This window comes from Cygnus atratus, chromosome 3, assembly GCF_013377495.2.
Source record: "Cygnus atratus isolate AKBS03 ecotype Queensland, Australia chromosome 3, CAtr_DNAZoo_HiC_assembly, whole genome shotgun sequence".
Classification (NCBI taxonomy): Eukaryota; Metazoa; Chordata; class Aves; order Anseriformes; family Anatidae; genus Cygnus; species Cygnus atratus.
The window spans coordinates 83,155,824-83,176,305 of NC_066364.1; the positions used below are offsets into that span (position 1 = coordinate 83,155,824).

At 35.4% G+C, this 20,482-nt stretch overlaps 1 protein-coding gene across 4 annotated transcripts in view; it reads right to left on the reverse strand.

Moving 5' to 3' along the window:
• Positions 1-20,482, reverse strand: part of AKT3 (AKT serine/threonine kinase 3) — a 152,211-nt gene that overhangs the window by 32,629 nt on the left and 99,100 nt on the right. For 3 of the 4 annotated variants that reach the window (XM_035563924.1, XM_035563933.2, XM_050709401.1), the window contains 5 exons: positions 17,451-17,582; positions 12,908-12,973; positions 11,179-11,247; positions 4,800-4,922; positions 2,999-3,127 (listed from right to left, as the gene is read on the reverse strand). In XM_035563924.1, coding sequence (XP_035419817.1) covers positions 2,999-3,127; positions 4,800-4,922; positions 11,179-11,247; positions 12,908-12,973; positions 17,451-17,582 — 519 coding nt within the window. The remainder of the gene's footprint in view (positions 1-2,998; positions 3,128-4,799; positions 4,923-11,178; positions 11,248-12,907; positions 12,974-17,450; positions 17,583-20,482) is intronic. The other variant, XM_035563941.2, reaches the window with a different exon arrangement.

The following is a 20,482-nucleotide window of genomic DNA, read 5'->3' on the forward strand; positions in this document are numbered from 1 at the left end:
TGCCTCAAACAATGGTCCACAAAGCATTCAGAAAACCAAGTGAATCCATAACACTGAATGCATATAAACAAAAATATTAAATCAGTTCTCAGACTAGGTGTAGTTTCTTGACAGTGCAACAGTTTCTGGATTAATCAACTGCTTCCTGGCTAATACACAGGAATCTTGGGCTATCTCTGAGTGTTATAGAGGATGAAAAGGTATTATTAAAAGGACAGATGCTGAATGTAAGTCTCTAAAAAACTGGAGAATATCTTGCTAGTGAAGAAATGGTATCTGCCTTTACACTTACCATGAACAGGCAAAATATAAGTATATGCTGCCATTTGTCTTGGGATAAACAAGCAGGAATTCACCATGGTACAAGGATTAAAGTCCAGCTGTAACATTAAGTTCTTATGAACTGCAATTTGTCAAAAAACATTAAGTGTTTGCCATCTGGTAATGATTTCTGTGGCCTGAACTACAAGAAGTGATTTTTGCATGTTCTTTCCCTGACACATGCCCATGAAAAGATAGAGCACCCCGTCTCTTGACAGTCCAGTTATCAGTCAGATCTCCCAGGTATGAAATCAGACACAGTTGTCTCACATGAGCAACTGGTAAACGCTATCGCACAGAGTTCAAAGGGAAAGGTTTATTTTTTCTAATGGTGTTCCTCTACTGCTAACTTCACCCTTTCAAATAAGAATGTGCTGATAAAGGTGTTGAATCTTCTCATGCTACATCAATAACTGAAATCTTGTCTAGTTTGATAGAAGAGAGCTAACATGTTTCCAAAAGTGAGAGATGGAAAAGTAGATGGAAGCAACTGAACAGGATATTTGCATCTTTGAGAAAGTTTTCAGGACTGCTGACAAGAAGACAATGAGGGGATAAGAGCTGGCAATGACAACTGTGGTCTGTGCCAGAGATGATAGTATCATCCCTTGTGCTCTTCTAGAACAGATTCTGGGTATGGAACACAAGAAGAGTGGCCACTGTACCACGCCAAACAGGTGGAAGCACAACTTGTTTTAAGCAGCCAAGTAAGATTCAAAGCAGGCTACGAATAGCTCTGGAATCTATAAATTCAGATAAATGCCAAGTGCCCCTGCACTAAACACAAAGGTGCTGTCAGACATCGTCAAAGAGAACAACAATCTGCATCCGTCTTCCTTGGAATCTATGAGATGGAATTCTGCAAAGGAGACCAACATTGGTGAGTTTGCCTTCTCAGCTAGAGCAGGCGATGACTCACCAGACAGCTGAAATGAACAAACACACTTAACCAAAATTATTTAAGTTCTTCAAACTTGTAGTGTGAGAGTATGACTACTCAGATTTCTCTTCACTGCTGAAACAGTTAAGGAAGATGGAGACAAAAAGTTAGTGGCTCCTAAGAATGCCAATACTTTCTTTATAGTTAGAGAAAAAGAATGTATCAAAAGATCTTGCTATGATGCAAGGTGGTTTCATTAATTCTACATACCATGTTAAACTCATAACCAACTATTAGCAGTTTCAATTTCCTCCCTGAGCAAAACTGAAGGAGACTTCAAATTTGCTTTAATACATTTCAGAAGACTCTCAGACCCTCAAACCTGTCCATTCATACATCTTCATATCCAGCCAATGGTATCCAGAAGGTGATGTTTACCTGTTTCCTACACACCCCTTAACTGTAAGGTTCAGAATGAGAATTCAAAGGCAATCTAAACCAGCTTGCTCAAATAGGCTCCAGGGCTTCTTGCTGCTGCTCAGGATTCAATATTCCCAAAAGCAGGAGCATGAAGAGCCGTGCTGAATCAGTGACACTTAATCCACTCTCTTTAAACTAAGGCATATTCTTCTTCAAAGAAGATTTTGAATAGAAACTTTCTGGTAGCACTGTGTTGCTGCAAGAGGTGGGGAATCCCTTGATGAATGCTTCTTCAAAAGAACAGACGGACTGAAGAACCCTGTAAAGTCCTTTAAGTTACGTAGAAAGTTGTGTATCAGGTGTGTACTGTGTCAATTCCTGATCCTTCAATACAGATGAGAATGGAACTAATGGCTTATTCAGGATCCACAGAATCCTTGTCATTAAGAAACTGCCTCTCATGTTAATACCATGGTGCAATTTCGCAACCTCAGGGGAGAGGCAGAATGACCTCTCCTAGCACCACAGTCAGGACATGTTAACTGAAGCCAGAGAGGACAAAAACCCAATGCTCAGTGTGCTTCCCTGGCTTTTTTTTTCCATAGGCATCATCGGTAGCAGAGCTGTCAGCACTGATATTGGAGCAGATTACTTGACTGACGAGCTTTCACAGCAGATTCTGGAGTGGCCAAACCAGAGTTGTGACGGGAACCAAAACAACATCCTTGTGTCTATCTTTTTGGCAATCCTGAAGAAGTGTGATGTTTTGCACTCCAAGCACTAGCTAATAGTAAAGACGGAGCTGTACCATCTGGGATGGCACTTCAGCATACATACTAGGAGATGGCTAGTTCTTGGTGTCTACCTCAACCAGTTCAGGGACTGATACACTCAACTTTCCAGCAGAAATATCTCAAATGTCAACTCCCTCTCCCTGAGTCAGGGGAGTTCAGATAATACCCAGCAAACTCAATATTTTCCTCTTCCCCCTCTGGTCCACTAGGACTATATAAACTCTAGTTATACAGCTCAGTCAAGTAAAATCATATGTTCCAAGTGACAGACAGATGGAAGATTATTTTTGAAGAAATCATCAAAAGATAAAAATTTTAACAGAGAAAGGCAGACATGAGAAGGAAAATGCATGTTAAAGGCATTTTTAAACACTAAGGAGCACAGCATCAGTATACATACAATCACTAAAAAGCAAGAACAGTAGCATATAAAATTCTGAATAACAACTGTATAGTATTAATCAGGCAGACAGTCAGCTCTTCACTACAATGAACAGTTTTCATCATACAAACACTGTAGTCTAAACTTAAATGAAAAATAAACATTTTATAACATATTACAAGAGTATACTCTAAATCATACCTCAGGTGCCAGGTATTCTGGAGTACCACAGAACGTTTTCATAGTTGCTGCGTCTGTGATTCCTTCTTTGCAAAGTCCAAAATCTGTAATCTTTATATGTCCATCTTTATCCAACATTAGATTTTCTAACTGTGTGTCGGGGAAAAAAAGTTCCCTTAGTATTTCTTAAGAGGACAGGCTGATGCATTACATCACTTTTTTTTAAAAAGGTATGAACTTATGGTTTGTGATAGAACACAATTTGTCTAGAATTTACAAAAAAAAAAATTCAACATCTATTACATAATAGCATTTAATAGTGTTTACTCTTATACAATTTAAATAACTATTTAATACTAGTTAATTCAGTTTAGAATAGTAAATCACTTGTAATTCAAAGCATGGCCTTTCATTCTAAAGTTGTATTCATTCACAAGTTTGGTGCATCTTCCATAAAAAGAAAGAAAAATAACTTTCTAAATATTCTCAAGGTAAAATCAAGGAATTCAAGGTCACAATCATGACTGTCATTTGGTAAGACTTCATAGGTCTCCTTTGCTGATACATGATCTTCATTTATCATAATGTATTTTACTTACTGTGTTGTCATCAAACAGTTACTATATATCCATGTCCCATTCTTTGAAAATAAATTCTTAAAATATCTTTATTTTCCACAGCCTTTTTAACAACAGACAAAATTGGGGGTGAGAGGCTATGGTAAAAATAAAATCTTGAAGTAAATTAATTCTTGTATACTTGCAAAGAACTTTTTCAAATTACTCTTTCCTTATTTGGAATTTAAACAAAAAATCATGACATATCATTCCTTGGCCAGATAACTGCATATTTTTCCAAGAGATCACAGTACTCCATATTATTGCGACAGATTCTGCTACCAACATGTAATCTGGTATCTTGTTTTCTGTCTACTGCCCTGAGCAAAACTTGCCTACCATAGCCTCACTGTCTTCAGTTCCTATACAAGGCAGTTCATGAATAAACTCCACTGGTGCACATGTACAATGTGACAATGTATAATGGCACAATCTCTCACAGAAAAAAAAAATAGACTTTTCACAAAAATGAAATGGTCTCATCATGGAAATTAGAAGTTCCTCCCATGTAAGTTAGAAAACATTTCTGTTAAAAGTGGGGTTATTTTCCATAAAACAGGCCCATACTGTGTCACAGAGTACCTGCAGCACAATATAAAAGGGGCTTCAGGCAACAGAGCAAGTAAGATAACTGCATACACAAACAAATCTAAGACAAACTACATTCCAGTATTATCTTTTCCAATATACAAAAGACATTAATTTTAAAATTAATGCTGAAATTCTTCTCCTATTGAACTATTCTGAAAATGTTCTCAAAACATACCAGAACATAGTACTTTGAGGAGATAAAATGAATGTAGTCACATTTTCCCAATTCCCCATTTCCCTCATTTGGAGGCACTGAGAAACATATTTGAGATTTGTGTTGAAACGTGAGTAAAGTTGTAATTAACAGGAAAAAAAAAGATTGGAAGTTTAAATCTCCTTCAACTGGTATCATTAAGGAATGCTGTTTTTGTTGGTTTGTTTGTGTTTTAATCAGGAAAAACTCAAGCAATATATCAACCTATAGACTACTGTATCTATCAAACTGATTCCTTCAGCATACTTAGAACTTTAAACTGAACACAGATTTTTTTCCCCATTAACTCTGAATAGTGCAACTTTATAATTACTTTGTGTTTGTCCCAATAGTCTCTGCAGAAACAAAAATTTTGATTACTTTTTTTTTCTTTTTTTTTTCTTTTTTTTTTTTTTTTTACCTTGAGATCACGGTACACAATCTTCCCAGAATGCAGATAGTCCAAAGCAGAGACAATTTCTGCACCATAGAAGCGTGTGCGGTCCTCTGAGAACACCCGCTCTCTCGACAAATGGAAAAACAGCTGCAGGGTAAACAGCAGGGACAGGATTGTAATAATTACTGATTTAGTGGGGGAAATTAACACAAACATAAAACACCTCTCATCACCATATTGTGATGATAGATAGTATACTCTCAGTGGACACTCAGCACTCTTAGACAGCAGCTGGCTTATCTTTTCCAGGTTTCCAAAGGGAGAAAGCGAGCTGTTAAATCAGCGTTTTAATCAATATACCAATCTTGTTTAAGGCATTCTGTTTGCTACTCATTTAACCTTCAGTTACTGGAGGAAAAAAAAGTATGCAGCAGCAACATTCTGTGCTTCTCCCTCCACCACTTCCTCATATTTTTATTTTAAGCCATTGAGAAATATCATTAAAATACCTATATGTTGGTTCCACCTTAAGTTTTTCAGTAATTTAGTAACTTTTCTTTGCACTGTAAAGATGTCTAGTTCTTCAGCAGACTTTGACTGAACAGGTGAACTGGCATTTTACAAAAACAGCAAATCCATAATGCTAATGATATTACAGTCATTAGAAAAAGCAAACAGACATCTGCTTAGGGCTTATAAAAAGGAACCTATGCATTTATTGTATTTCTTTGCTACATTGTATACATTTTTTTGTCTCCTTTTCAATACTTCATAATTAACAATACTTTACATACAATTCTTTAACGTAAGTCTTTCAGTGAAAAAAAATAGCCATTATGTATTCCCAACAATATCATCTGCAATGAAAAAGCCTAAGGTGATGCTAAAGTTCTGTGGGGTTATCAGTGTCTTGTCAGATAAAACATCACTCTCTAAACCTGAAACAAACACACACACAAGCATGCATGCATGAAAAGATAATTTGTCTATTTAATTTAAAGTCACTCTAAAATTGATAGTGGTTTTTACTATGTTAAGAATGCTTAGGAAAGTCTTTAAACAGATTAGTAAGTATATTTCCATAATCTACTTAAGACCAAACAGGCCTTCCTTACTCCTACAACTCAGGATGTTTTTGATTTTACCACAAAAACTAATGAGCAACAAAAGAGAAATACAGAAAATATGATTTTGTACACTATAGACAATGGTATCCATAACTGCGTATTTTTAAATTTCTCTGCTCAAAATATCAAGTAGTAGAGAATTACAAAATGGCAAGGTAGGCATTAAAAAAATAAAAAAGGCATTACAATCAAAAACCTAATAATAAGTTTAATCTGTCATTACCAGAACCTGCTTTACACCTGTAGGAAGCCTCCAGTGCTCACTTGGCATAGAACAGCATAACAATTACTGCAGTTATTTTCAATGTGCAGCTTTTTCAAAATCAAATTAAAAAGTCAGTCCTACAAACTTCAAAAGTCACCTTTCCTGACAGTTGTACTTCAAAAAATGTTCATTGCTTTCTTCTGAAGCTAAACAAACTTTCCACTAAATTGAGCCTTTTGGCAGTACATCCTTCTATAACGTAAGACTTCACAGCACAGAGAAACTATAGTTTAATATACGTTTGATTTAAAGAGAGTATTTAATTTTTGTTCATTGTATCTGCATTACCCTTTCAATCTCTTGTTGAATTCTCAAGATACCCTGTACAAAAATGGAATGCCTGCATGACAAGGGGGATCATTTTGTGTGCATTTCAATTGCTTCTGCTACTCATACCCTCTTTAAATACCAATTCCTGATGCTGACATCAGACATGCCTGTAGTACCCTGCTTTCTGTACTATCCCATAGCTTATCTGCCAACATAAACAGAAGGTACATAGAGCCTAAACAAGCAACTCTGTTTTCATTAAGTGTTTCATATATTATAAGATTGGGTAAAGAACAAATACATATTTTTTACATGCATTTTTGCAGGATATTTATTTAAGTAGGAAACAAGCACCACTAAATAACTAGACCTTCATCCAAAAAAGGCAAAATACGTTTATAAAGTGTCCCGATACGAATCTATGAGTTGATAAACTGTGTAGACAAAACTTTTCTTTAGTGTTTATTTCCAACACAATATTGTCAATATTCAGTCAAAGTAAAATGACCAGTTAGAAACAACTAGCAATTGTTCTGTATTTGCCAAGGAGATTGTGAGTTTCCAAGTCAGTTTATTTTAATGGTACATACAACCAGAATTTATAAGCTCAAGGCAGAATTCTTAGTATGTCCGGTCTGTAACAAATGCTCCAAACCTCCTTTTACCAGTAAGTCACAAAGTGGACACATGCAAGTGATAAAATTAAGCCCTTCCCTTACGTATGACTAGGTAAAACCAAAACCAAACCAAAACAAAAACAACCAAAAACACTTTCTTTTCATTATTATCTTGGCTCAGAAAGAACCGATTTTTGAACACGAGGCGGTTTAAGAAGATGTAAGTTAATAAGGTTCTCCAACTGAGTGAAGAACCAAATTATTCTCCCCGAGCTGTTCAGCCACTGGAATTGCTCAGTTGTTCCCGCTGCAGCCAGCATACCCCCCAACTGCAGCTCAGTACAGTATACAAAAACAAAGCCAAAACTCAGCTACAGATTGTGGTGGGCCAGCCTCTGCTTCCCATGCATCTGAACTGTTAGCATAAGCACAGCTATGGACCACTAAAAATGTCCAAAGCAGAATCCTCTGTTTGCAAATCAGAGCCCCTGAAAATGTTTTAAGACATACACATGTATTCTGACATCTCCATCCACAAGCAACAGTGGTGACAAACCATGTGTGAAACAGCAGGAACCTGGGGCCTTGCTTACCTAGCAGGTAGAGTGGGCAGTGTGTCTGATGGCATATATGAACTATCTTTTAAGTAAAACATTATCTTTTTAATACAGTCACTCGTCATAAGCATTCTTCATATTACTATAGCACCTAGCATAGTTGTTACCAAACCGTATGTAGTAGTTTTCAATGAAGAATGATTATTTAGGTATAATAATGCATGCTAGAAGTGAATTCATACACTCACACATATGCTAAAGATCCTAAAGCAACCTTAAGAATTATAATAGAAAAATCTAATTCCATGAAATTACACCAGAATTTTCACCTAATTGTTTAATTTACTGTTTTGGAATGATTAAGCCACCAGGCTCCATTTAAAATTGTCAGAACATGAAGACAGGATTTATTATGTCTGGGAGGGAAAAGAAAATATCTGGCAGGTTATGAAAAGAGCTTCCAACATTTGCACTATTTATTGATTTACAGTTATTAAATATGTGAGCTAAAGTCAGTAGAATTGCTGTAGAAATAGCTTTGGCACAAAGAAAGCCATTTTGTGCATAATTTTTGATGGCATACATAAGGGTGCTATAGTTACAGAGAAGATCGTGGCTATAAATTTCCTGGTACGTCTGTATTTAAAAACTGAACAACAATGTCGCCATGGTGTTTCTTCTAATAATAAAAAAAAATAATAATGGAAAATCTTTACAAATAAAAATAAAAAGTCAAATATAAAAGCATATTCAACTGCAGAGCCTAGCACGCCAAATACGTAAAAGACCCAACCTTTATGAATCGATGTGTTAAAATTCTACAAATGTTAGCGACTTAGTTAGCATGTTGAATGTTGTATGACTGGCTCTTGCTATTGTGTGGCTTGCTCAGCTCTGTACTAAAGCATACTTGTATGCTTACAGTTTTGATTGTTTTGCAAAGCACTTGCAGTAACATCCTTGAAACTTTGAATTATTTTTTTAATCGTTTCAGACTTCATAGCACTTCTAGGCAAATTTCATGCCCAGAGAAATACAGGGACCTTATTTTGGACTGTAAGAATTTAAGGCCAAGGAATACTCTCTCTCTTAGGCAGAGTTCAGGAAAAGAAAATAGGACTCAATCCACATAAAAATAACAAAGTTTACAATGATATTCAGTTATTTTTCATCAGGTAGCTTGTGAATCCTGTTTTTTTCTAGACAGTAATAGCACTTTTTCAATTACAACAAAACATTTGGTTCTGTCTCACTAACGAATTGAAGTAAGAACTGCAGAAGAAATATGCAAGCAGAACAATGATTCGGAGTCCTGGTGTGGAACAACCATCTGAACAAATTTTAGAGTCTAATTTTATTATACAGATAATTACCAATTAAGTTAGTTAAAGAGTATAGAACGTGGAATTATCCTGAAAGTCCAAAGCACGGAAGTTAATCAACTGATTAATCAACTGAATCAGTGTATTCTGTAGAGTAATATATGTGATAGATTTCACTCCTAAAGTGTTTAAGCCTTTAATGCAAAATACCAGAAATCAAAAATGGGAAATATACACCCTGAAAGCATTCCCCAAGAACAGAGCCATTGTTAGTAAATTAGTTTGTATGCCACATTTTTTACCCATTTTGTGCATCCAGGAGGTTGTGGGAACACTGTAATATACTACTAACTTAAACTGTAATCACATGGTACTTTAACATAATTCCTTCAAGATAACAATGGTATTCAGAAGTAAGCATAATGCCAGAAGCATCATTCTGGTTTTATACTGTAACATAGTTTATGATCAATAGACATTGCTAAACACTTCATCCACCGTGTCTAACAGTAACACTAAAAAACACTGATTTCAAGATTAGGTCCTTAAGCAGCAAAAAATTAACTATAAAAATTGCCAGGATAAGAAAAAAATCACTCAGTATTTCTGTCTGAATAATTTGCTTCAAAAAATCCCCTAATATTTTGCTTCTATATATTTAGCTAATGAAAATACTTTTTTTTTCAAGTTGAAAGAAAATTAGTAAGTTTATGTTTTGTACACAGTAACACACTTTAACACAACTTATTTTCCTCCAGAATGAAAATCAAGGACCCCTTATTTTACTGTCTTTTTCCTAAACATAGGAAGAGGAACTGAAGGCTCCTAGTACTGACTAGACTTTTTATTACTGTAGTAAGGCAGAAGCCTGAATTGTGGCATTCTCTTGCTTTCACCTGGGTCAGAGTCAAGGATACTGACAGAAATTTCTGACAGAAATTTCAAGGTTGTTGTTTAAAACATACTTTTAAAGTGCATCTCCTGAGATTACAGAAATGGTCCTGTGCAGAGAAGACTATGAAGAATTAGCTAGTTTACAAGGAATCCTTTTTAAACTTCCTGTAAATAGCGCTGACTTAATATTAGTGATATAAGATTAAAGCCAAATAAGCCAACTGAGTATTCAATAGAAGGTTGTTACCCCATTACTATTGAGGGAAATTCTGTATCTACTGCCGCTAGCCACAATGGTTCAATGCCTGTGATGCTGTGTTCATGCATACTGAGTTGAACAAGACACCCTCCTATACGAGAACCCACACCACCATGTTTGGCCACCAATGGTATAGGGTGGCCGCAGATGAGTTAAAATGTAAATGGGCCTCACACTGGGCCCAGAAATTGCCGGAGCAAGGAACACAAGACAGGCACCCTGTGGGTGCTTAGGCATTAGAATTGCAGTTGAAGACAGTTTTATTGAAGGAGAATGCAGCAAAATGATAATGCAAACATGGCATCATGTTGCAACAATTCCTGAATGAAGAAATACTTTTTTTTTCATAAAAAAAAAAAGCTAAAGGAAATGCTTAGTCCTTTAACATTATCATGCAGCATACAGTATACAAAATAACAAATTCTCCCAGTTGATGTTGTAATGAGATAACATCTGAATAGTTAAAGGCACTCAAAAGGTAGATGAAAGCTCTCTTCTTATATTGCAATTATTTTTTAATTCCACTTGACTGGTATAGTTTTTGATACCCTACTCTTCAGTAAAACAGCTGGAGGACAACAAATGTTTACAACACTACATCAAATTTTGCACTTAGGTTTAAATTTCCATAGAGCATATCAAGCAAAGGGGAAAGAAGTAAAGAAAAACATGAACACCCCATTCATTTCTCCTGGGTGCTTGCAACGGCTATAGGAAAGAAAAGAATGCATATTTCACATTAAGACAAAAGCAAGACCACTAAACTACTTTAGCTTGTTTGCACTGGATTAAAACCACATCGTGCCAGAACCTGAAGAAAAAAATAATAAATAAAATAAAATAAAAAAGGTATTTCTAATTATTTCTCTCCCATGAAATTATCTTTCAAAATATAACAGTCTAATTTTTCAAGAATGGAAAGTGTTTTTGAGATGGTATTTTAAAAAGTCTTTTTTTTCCTAAAATAATAAAAAAAAAAGTTACTTCAAAGATACTAGAAAGCAAAAAAGGCAAAAAAAAATTACACCCTTTAAATTGTGTCCCAGTGACATCACTACCATCACAAGTGCAGAATGTGTTTTTTAAACTTACCTCTCCTCCATTAACATACTCCATCACAAAACACAAACGATCCTTTGTCTGGAAGGAATATTTCAAGGACTTGCAAAGAAAACAGCAAAAGCAAACCAATTATCATCTTGTATTAACCCAATTTCTTGCATTTTAACTGTAACAAAATTTAATTTTATCCTCTTAAGCAGACAATTGTGACTTGGTGAGAACTTTCAGAAAGTTACTCTTTTAATTAACCTATCTGGAGCTTGAGATGAATTAACATAATGATATGAATTAACATAAAAACCTTCATGTCTTCCCTCATCTCTGTTACATGTCCACTGAAAATGAAAACAGGATGCTTTTTATAATAAAATATTAAATAGCTATTAAACTACAAAATTTTCTACTACATTTCTTACTGCCATACATGGTACCATTCATCTACTTTCATCATTTTAATATCTTATTATGTTGATTTACACAATTGAGAGTACATGTTCTTTCATTCTTCTTCCAAATAAAGTGATCTTACCCTCCAGCTTGCTTTCAATTCCAAAACAAGGACTTTCTATTTGCACATAGTAGATAATGTTAAAAACATGTGTTTTGGTGCCAAAATGCATATATTGTTTACATATCATTTTTAAATTGTAACAAATGTTTTCATCAATTACAATTTTTGACTTTTCAAAATCTATTTGATTTTGTCAGGAAAAATGATACAAAAAAAAATGATACGAAAGAAAATCTACAGATGCAGGTTTGGCCTTAAAAGAGAAATGCAGTAGAACAAAATCATAAGGAGGCTCACATAACTTAAATACTGCATGTCTCTAAAACACTTGTTTAATAAAATCAGAAAGATATAAAGATACAACTGTAGTGATATTTTTGCTTGACTTCAGTGAAAATACACCTACTCCTGGTTACCTTTTACATTCTAATTCAAGAAACTTTTGAAGATCTCATTGACTGAACTTCCAAGAGTATTTTGGCCAAGCAATGTAAATGCAATCCTTTCCTTTCTAAAGGGTTTATGTTTTTCTACATGAGGAAGCTTCCATGCCATGCTTTCATTTTTTTTAATAGAGAAAAATATAGTTTTTCCCTATCTTAGAATAACATGCTATTTATTTTGAAATCAATTTAAAGATTTTCTAATGTATTATCAAAGGAGAAGTGTAAGAATTACTTCCATAGAAGGAAGGCTGATATAAAATTAAAATTATTAATCATAATTTGTCAAGAATATCAAAATTCTCATCTTCTCTTCAGTATTTTATTTCTATTAAATATTAACCACATGAAGACACAGATATTGAAGTAGTGGTGTTTAAGCTTGCTTGCTTCATGGGTTGCTTTTGCTGAACTAATATGTATTTTATCATTTTATTGAATTCTTAACAGTTTGAAGTTTTCTTTGTAAAAATTACTTCCTTGACAACTATGTGAAATCAATTAACTTTTAAAGGAGTTATTAAAAGAGTTCATATGCAAAAATCGTAAAAATCCCTCAACAGTTCCATTCTACAGTTAAATTTGCTTTCTGTGCAGTTAACCTTTACAAAACTTGATTTCTGAACTGTTAAATGCATAAAAGATATTGTAAATACCAGACAGCTATTGCATCTTTATAAATCATCATGAGAAAGACTTCAAAAAAATTATTTCATAAATTATGTTCATAATGGAATGTCCATGTCATTGAAAATTACCTGTTACAAGTTCTTAACTGCGCTTAAAACTAGTTCCTCATACTTACTGTTAAAAAAGGATGTCTGGTGTTTTTCAATACTCTGCTTTCTGTAAGCGTATGAGCCACTTCATCCTGAGAAATAAAAAGTACAAGAAGCAGGCCTGAAGTAAGATATAAAATCCTACTTAACTACAAGGAAAAAGTCAACGCTTCCAAAAACAAAGCAACATTACAGATTTAGAAAATGAATGAACCTGCTTGCTTTAAAGGAAAAATGAAAAGTATTCATATTTTTGAATTAATTTTTGAGAATACATTTTAAAGTAAATCGAAGTTTGGCAACATGCAATTATGCATATTTGAATTTCTTTTCTTTTTCTTCTTTTTTTATTGCTTTAAAATGAAGTCTTTAACTTTATATCCACTGCACAGCGCAAAAAAAAAAAAAAGATATTTGTTTTGATAGTTTAAAAATGTAGTCATCAGAAAATGCCATTCCGATGTGCATTATCTGAAAAATGTACACACAAGTTGAATCAATTTGCACGAAACATACACAGTTAGTAGCTGACAGGCAACTGTAGAATATAGTCTAATTTAGCCTAATGGTAAGAACAGTCAGAACATTTTTCTGTTTTCTAAACACTGTTCTGGTGTTTGTTTTTGTTTAAAACCATTCAGCCAAAATTAAAGAGAGACCATACAAAACCCCTGCTCAACCTCTGCACAATCCTACAGAAGCCACATGAGACGTGCTTCTCTGGCTGGGCCTACTCTGCCTCCCCAAGGATGCAGACCTCCTCCAAACAAGATGGGAAACACCCAGGAAATGCCGTTACTCATTCCCAGATAGGTTTTGAAAATGGGGCAATTCAGAACAAGACAGACACGCTCTCCCATCCCTCAGCCTAAATGGCAGCGATTACCACAAGCGCCTTCCAAAGGGAAAAGAAACTAGGTTGGCCCCAGCAGGTATTTGTGCCTGGGGAAGCTCGCCCGTCCTTGAACCTATGCCCGTCCCCAGGCAGGAGGCACACCAGAGGTGGGAAGGAGCCTCCAGGGAGGGAGCAAAGCCCGGGGACGTGGTATGGCCCAGCACCACCAGGCCTGCAGACAGCACAGGCCTCGCAGGGCGAGCAGGAGAGGATGGCACAGAAGAGGGCTCGTGCAGCTCCTGAGGACAGGGAGGAGGACAGTAAATTTAGGAAGTTCATATTATGTACATATGGTTGTTTTATGCCGCTCTTTGAGTAACACGTTGGGAATCCCCCTCTCGCCAGGCTGCTGGGGTCCTGACCTAAAAAGCCTGAGAAGCACAAGGCTGGTTTTTGACATTTACAGTTGCGTTAAGCATCAGCTGAGTATTATACTGAACTAAAGACTAACTTGGTGACTCAAGCATCAGTCATAACTCTGCATCAGTAAATTTATTTAGTCAGAACATACTTTAATATTGCTACAAATAATACCAATATAACATTAATGTCCTGTATGTGCTTATCAGGCTCTGCTCTGAAGATAAGGTATTATTAAACTCCAAAGTAAACACAGATGTCGGGAGTTTTAAATTATACTTTTAAAATTGTCAAAATAAGAAGTTAAAAAATAACAACAACAGAATTAGCAGTAATAAATTATGATGCCATTTAGCTGAATAACAGCGTAATGTTGAGTGTAGCTAATACAGACAGACACATACTGGAGGAAAAACAAAAAAACACTTCAAGGAAAATGCAAGTCTAAAGATTTTTCAGCATATCTTTAGAAGTTTTCCATATGAAGAATGGCAATATGAAGTAACTTTATGAATTGCATCCTCTGCTTTGTGGGTATTTCTCCCTTTGGGGTGGGGGGAGACACGAAACGCATTCACTGTGTTTACTAAAATATATGAATAAACAAAAAAGTTTCACTCTCTCTCACTTAAGTATACAGATGTGTTTCCTGAAAGTTGTGAACTGATCTGATGAACGATTTCCATCTGGGTGGAGGAACTGGAGGAAGGGTGCAACTGCTAAGAAGGTGCTGGAGCCAGAGAATGGACTGGGTCTTGCGTTGTTGAGAAAGACATGAAAGTTTGAACAGGACATAGCAGCTACCGCTGTGAGCACCAGCAGTGAGTGCTTTGAGGAGCCACCTCCTCTAAGCCCCTCTCCATTGCTTTAATAGACGAATATTCCTAATAATTCCCAAATTACTCATCTTGGGCCCCTGTCTAAGAGGAATATGCTCCTCAAAGCACTGCCTTGAAACTTCTGCACACTTATTTTGCACCTTGCAGCTCTGTGCTTCACATCCAGGACATACTCTAGATGCTCAGACTGAGGAAGGCAAAGTAGAAAGGCTGGAGGCGACATCAGAAAAAAGCCTAAGAACCACAGGATGTTTCTAGCCTGACAAAAATAAATCTTAACACAATGTAAACTTCAACTTACATTTTTATTCCTACATTTTTTTCTATTCCATTAATTTCATAAAATTTCTCAGTACGTCCGCAAAGTTTAAGTACCCAATTTAGTTCACAACCCAAGACAACCTAGGTAACATCTATATCTTCTACCAAGCAAAGGATAATACATTTCTGTATCACTACTGAAAAAGAAGGAATTCAAAATTCCAAACTACTAAGGAGGTCTGCGTTAAAGTTCCTCTTTACTACTAAAACTGGAACTTCAATGTCTTCACCCAACCAATGACTCTAACACACCATCAGATTTCAACAAAAATGGCCACTTTAAAGTACGAAGCGTATCTATTAATGAAGGAGTTAGTGAAAAGGTAAGAAAAAAATTAACAATGATATAAGAAAACTGAATAAAACGCTTTATCTAGGATCTGATGGGCAGTCTTGTAATAAACAGTGACATGAAAATAAATTGAACAGACTTGCCACTGATCTTTCTGATCTTCAGTGATCTAATTTAGTCTGCAATATTTTTTTTAATTGGTGATGTGGAAAAAAAGTTCATTCTCAGGTTCAGACTACAGGTTAAAAAGGAGGAAGAACAGAACATTATTTGTAAATGCACTTTATAATATCCAAAATTAAAAATATTTTTAAAAATGAATGTGAGTTATTTAGGTATCTGCTCAATTTTATGAAATGTCAAGCTCAAAAGCTTCCCTCCTATGTTAATGATGTGGAGATAGACTTAAGAGCTTATCTATGAGGAAAATTTTAATACAGACATACGTAGCATTGCGGTATACCACTATAGAGACTTTTTACACTGTGATGAAAAATCTATTTTAATTCTTATTTAACTAATTTACTTTTAGTTTTTGGTATAATTTTCAATACTGTTAAAGGAAAAGGTAAGGATTAATTACACTTTCTCACTAATCTTACTACTGAGCATTAATTATTTTATTAAGCTTCCAAATGCACACAACATTAATTTGATATTGACCCTATTCATGTTAATGAAGACAAACTGAGACAACGTTTACTGATTTTTGGAAATCCCATTCTTCATAAAGTGTAATTTGAGCAAATCTTCAACCTATCTAAACTGCTATCACCCTCATGGGGAAAAAAAGGAATCTACCATTTTCCAGTGAATCATGAGGTTTAGATCAGAATCAAGTTGATGAAAAAGCAACATGGGCTGGTTTTCATGAAGCTCAAAGAAACATAATCGCCTCTGAGGTTTCTATTCCTCTATCAAATTTAATCAAGAATGATCAACACATTCAAAAGCTATTAGAAAGTGAGTGAGAGGCAGACAAATGAACATAGAGATAGCCTGAAGAATGCTGTAAGCTCTCTTTCCATTGGTCAACAGAAAAATTGGAAAAACATGAAGACTATTTTAAAATAAAATATATATAATACATAGTAGTTGCCATTCACATTCAGTCTTTAGGAATAACGGTATTGTTAGCCTCCAGCATTCAAAAAATTTCAGTTAGGTCCATATCCCTCAAAAACCTCCTTAATTGGGATTATTTTTAATTGCATAATGATGACAACAGTGTGTAGCATTCCTGTTCTCAAGTTGTTTTGTGCACACAGGATTCAAAACTCTAGAACGTCAAGAAACAGAGCTCAGAGTACACGATCTTCAAGTTTAAACTGAGTAAAATTATAACCAACCACAAGAGCTAACAATGCTACACTAATCAAGTGTAAGCAACTGGACAATTCCAGTTAAATAATATTTTCAGACATCAGCTTCAGACTTCTCTTTTTCCTCAAAAACTGGAACAATAGAATTGTTATTGCCATGCACAGCTTTCTTATCTAACATAGCAAAAATAGAGCGTAGCCCCACTAAATTAACCGTATTTATCTGAATAAACTTGCAGATCACTTAGAAAATGTTTAGGTGTACAATATACCCTACAATGCTCTTTTTCTTGTTTTAAACTTTGATCACATTATTTTCCTGCACAATGAATTATCTCAGTGCCTTTGCACACTCTACGTTATAGGAGAGTGGAAAAAGGCATACAAAATCTGTACACCTAAATATATTTCACTCATTTTCTTTGCACATATATTTCTCTCAAACTTAGTTACCATCAAAAATCAAATACACCTTATGTATTGGATGTTGATTATTCCATTCAAAAACTGACATAATATTAAAACCATAACCTTCCTTACCTTTGCAATAATAACTTCTTTTTTCAAAATCTTCATAGCATAGTATTTCCCACTAGCCTTCTCTCGGACCAGGATAACTTTGCCAAATGTTCCTTTGCCCAGTAGTTTTAAATAGTCAAAATCATTCATTGTCTATAAGGAGCAAAGAACAAGGATTACCAAGACTTATGTTAAGCAGTTCCAATATATACAAAAATGTTTCTGCATATAACCAAATGGTATTACCAATATAATAAGACCAGTTTACAAAAATAGGTACACTTCTATAATTAATCTCATAATAGCTATATCCTTAAACCATTAAGATGTATTGATCACTACTATTATTACGGTTCCCTAAAGTCAAATACTGCACAGTATACCACACACACACACACACTTATTTTTAGAAATCACATATAAAACAAGACCTTATTCTATACCAGCATTCCATGAATTCTCCAATTCTAAGAAAGCTCATCAACTCCTGTACTACCACAATAATGCAGCATTTCATCAGGCTTTTCATAACACCAGCCACTGCACTACTGGCTTTTTTGAAATATACATAACCTTTGCTGCAATATTCTACCAGTAAGAGTATACAGTGATCTTTGCATGAGAGGTTGACTTTTAAAACTCTGAGTACAGATTACTATTACATGGGTTTTACATTAATAAATATGGCTCCAAAAAGGAGGAAGTGTCAAATTTTAATCTTTCATGTGATTCCATTATAGTGAATTTTCAAGCGTCTAGTATTGCCTGAGTTTTGCAGAGTAAACATACTACAGCCACAGGCATCCAAGAGCTGGTTCCACCAACAGACAATTTGAGTCCATTTGGGAAGCGTAACGCAGCAACTGCAGAGTAGCTCTGTGCAGGGTTGTCTTGGATTGACAATACAGTTTATTTGGCCAACTCAGGGCCAAATCGCAGTGGTTTCCATAACGCTTTTTTCAGCCTACTGTGTTACTGGCTTGGGTGCAGCACTGCACAAGCACACAGAGCCAGTTAAGGTACCCAGGAGCATTGAGGAAAGTAGCTAAAAGCTCTGAAAGACAACACAACCCACATACTGCAGGGTTGCTCCTGGGCAAGCATGTATTTCTCACTCTTACTTGGCTGTAACAGAAAGGTAGTCTCAACAGAGTTATTCTAATTCTATCATCTTTTCTCATCAAGCTTCATTTGTTCACTTTGCTTATGGACAGGATATATCTACAACAGCCACCTAGGTAAAAAGTGAAAATTTTATCTTTATGAGTATCAAAAATGTTGTATATTCCATAGGAATACTGTTGGCTACACCTCAAATAGACCTCTAAATAGGTAGGAGATACACAAAAAAAAGGAAGAGGAGTCACCTTCCCAAAATAACTTTGCCAGAAGTATGTGGTTGAGAAGCAGATAAATGTGGACCCTAGACTTGCTTCTTTTATTGCTCATGTAATTATCTTTGAATTCCATAAGCCTTATTGCTGACTAAACACCCATCTTCTCTAAGGAAAGGAAATTCTAATTCTGCTAACCATTCCAGAAGCTACATAAGAGTGCTTCGGCTGATTCTCTGAAGGAAGCCCTGTTCTTCACAAAGGATTATTAATTAAAGGCACAATCAAATTGACATTTTATTTTGGAAGCAAATGCACAAAATACACACTTTGAATAGCACTTTATAAGCTCTAGTGCTACTACTGATGGGAATACCAGGCAGGATTCCAACTTGAAAACAGGGCCTCTGCTGTCACAGATGATTGCATCACAACCGCTGTCACAAATGCATTAAGCATTAAGCATCATTTAAGTATAGATTACTCATGATTCTTCCTGATTTTTCTACACCGTTCCAATGGGAAGCCTATTCCAGACACTCACAGCCTCACAGTCTGGAACTTCTTTCTACAATCTGCACATGTATTCAACTCTTCTTTTTATTGACTGTCCTGTAGTATCAATAACTCTCCCCTTCTTTCTTAGTGAGTAATACACCTCCAAACATTTATAAATAGTAATTATATTCTCTCTGAGTTTCAGTTTCATTAAGCTAAATCTATTTAATTCTGTTATGTACAAGGAAAAGAAAAGATCTTGCCTTTTTTTTCACCTTCCTACTGTCCCTTTCTTACACCAGTTGCGGTTTCAGGCAGCTTTCTTGAATAATGGCATTCTAGATAAACTTCTACTTGCATCTTACAAAACAGAACTAGTACTTTCCTTATTCCTACTAGAAACACCTCTAAAAGTGTCTGTGTATCCCATACGCATTCCAGTAGTGTAGAGTTATTGGGCATATTCCCAGGTATGCAGTCAGAAATACTGGCAGCAAAATACATTTGCTCCCGTGAGAAAGAATAGAGGGCAAAATTTACTTCTAAAATCATTTATTCCTTTAAATTTAAGTGCTGAGACTGCTACCGTGGATCTGAAGTTGCTGTGTTCCAGTCCTGCCAACAAACTGTGGAAATAATTTATGCAGTCACTCACCCTGAGTCAGTTTGAAATCTGCTCAGAAAGGGGTTAGAACTCAAGTTTCATCAACCACATTAGTGCTGTAATTCCCTAGTTTGGAGGTCTTTGTCCTGCAGCTTAAAAGCTCTTCGGCTTTAAAAATTTTTCAACAAACTAGTTCAGGTAACATCTGAATAGCTGGATGTTGCAAAGCTTTATTAAAGATGCTTTCCACATATCAATTGTCTTGCTAAATCAGGAGGAATTACATCTTTTTCCCATGTAATGTCAGTTTGGTAGCTGCTAAGCAAACTAACCTTGGTGAATTTCATTCTCTGCTCACACATAAACACACAAACATTTTGCACTGGTTTTGCTGCCAAAAACAATTCACATCAGGAAGAATAAAATTTTATCCCAGAGAGAAATATGAGTTGCAGGGCTTTCAGATAACACTAAAATACTTACTAATACTTTTTAGCTAAAGCAAATCCACGCAAGTAAACTTGAAGTTTATGACCACAGACTTAATGATCACCTTAAATGATCACCTTTTTCAAAAACTAGTAAAATGTGCTACAACTAGTGATGCACAAAACTGG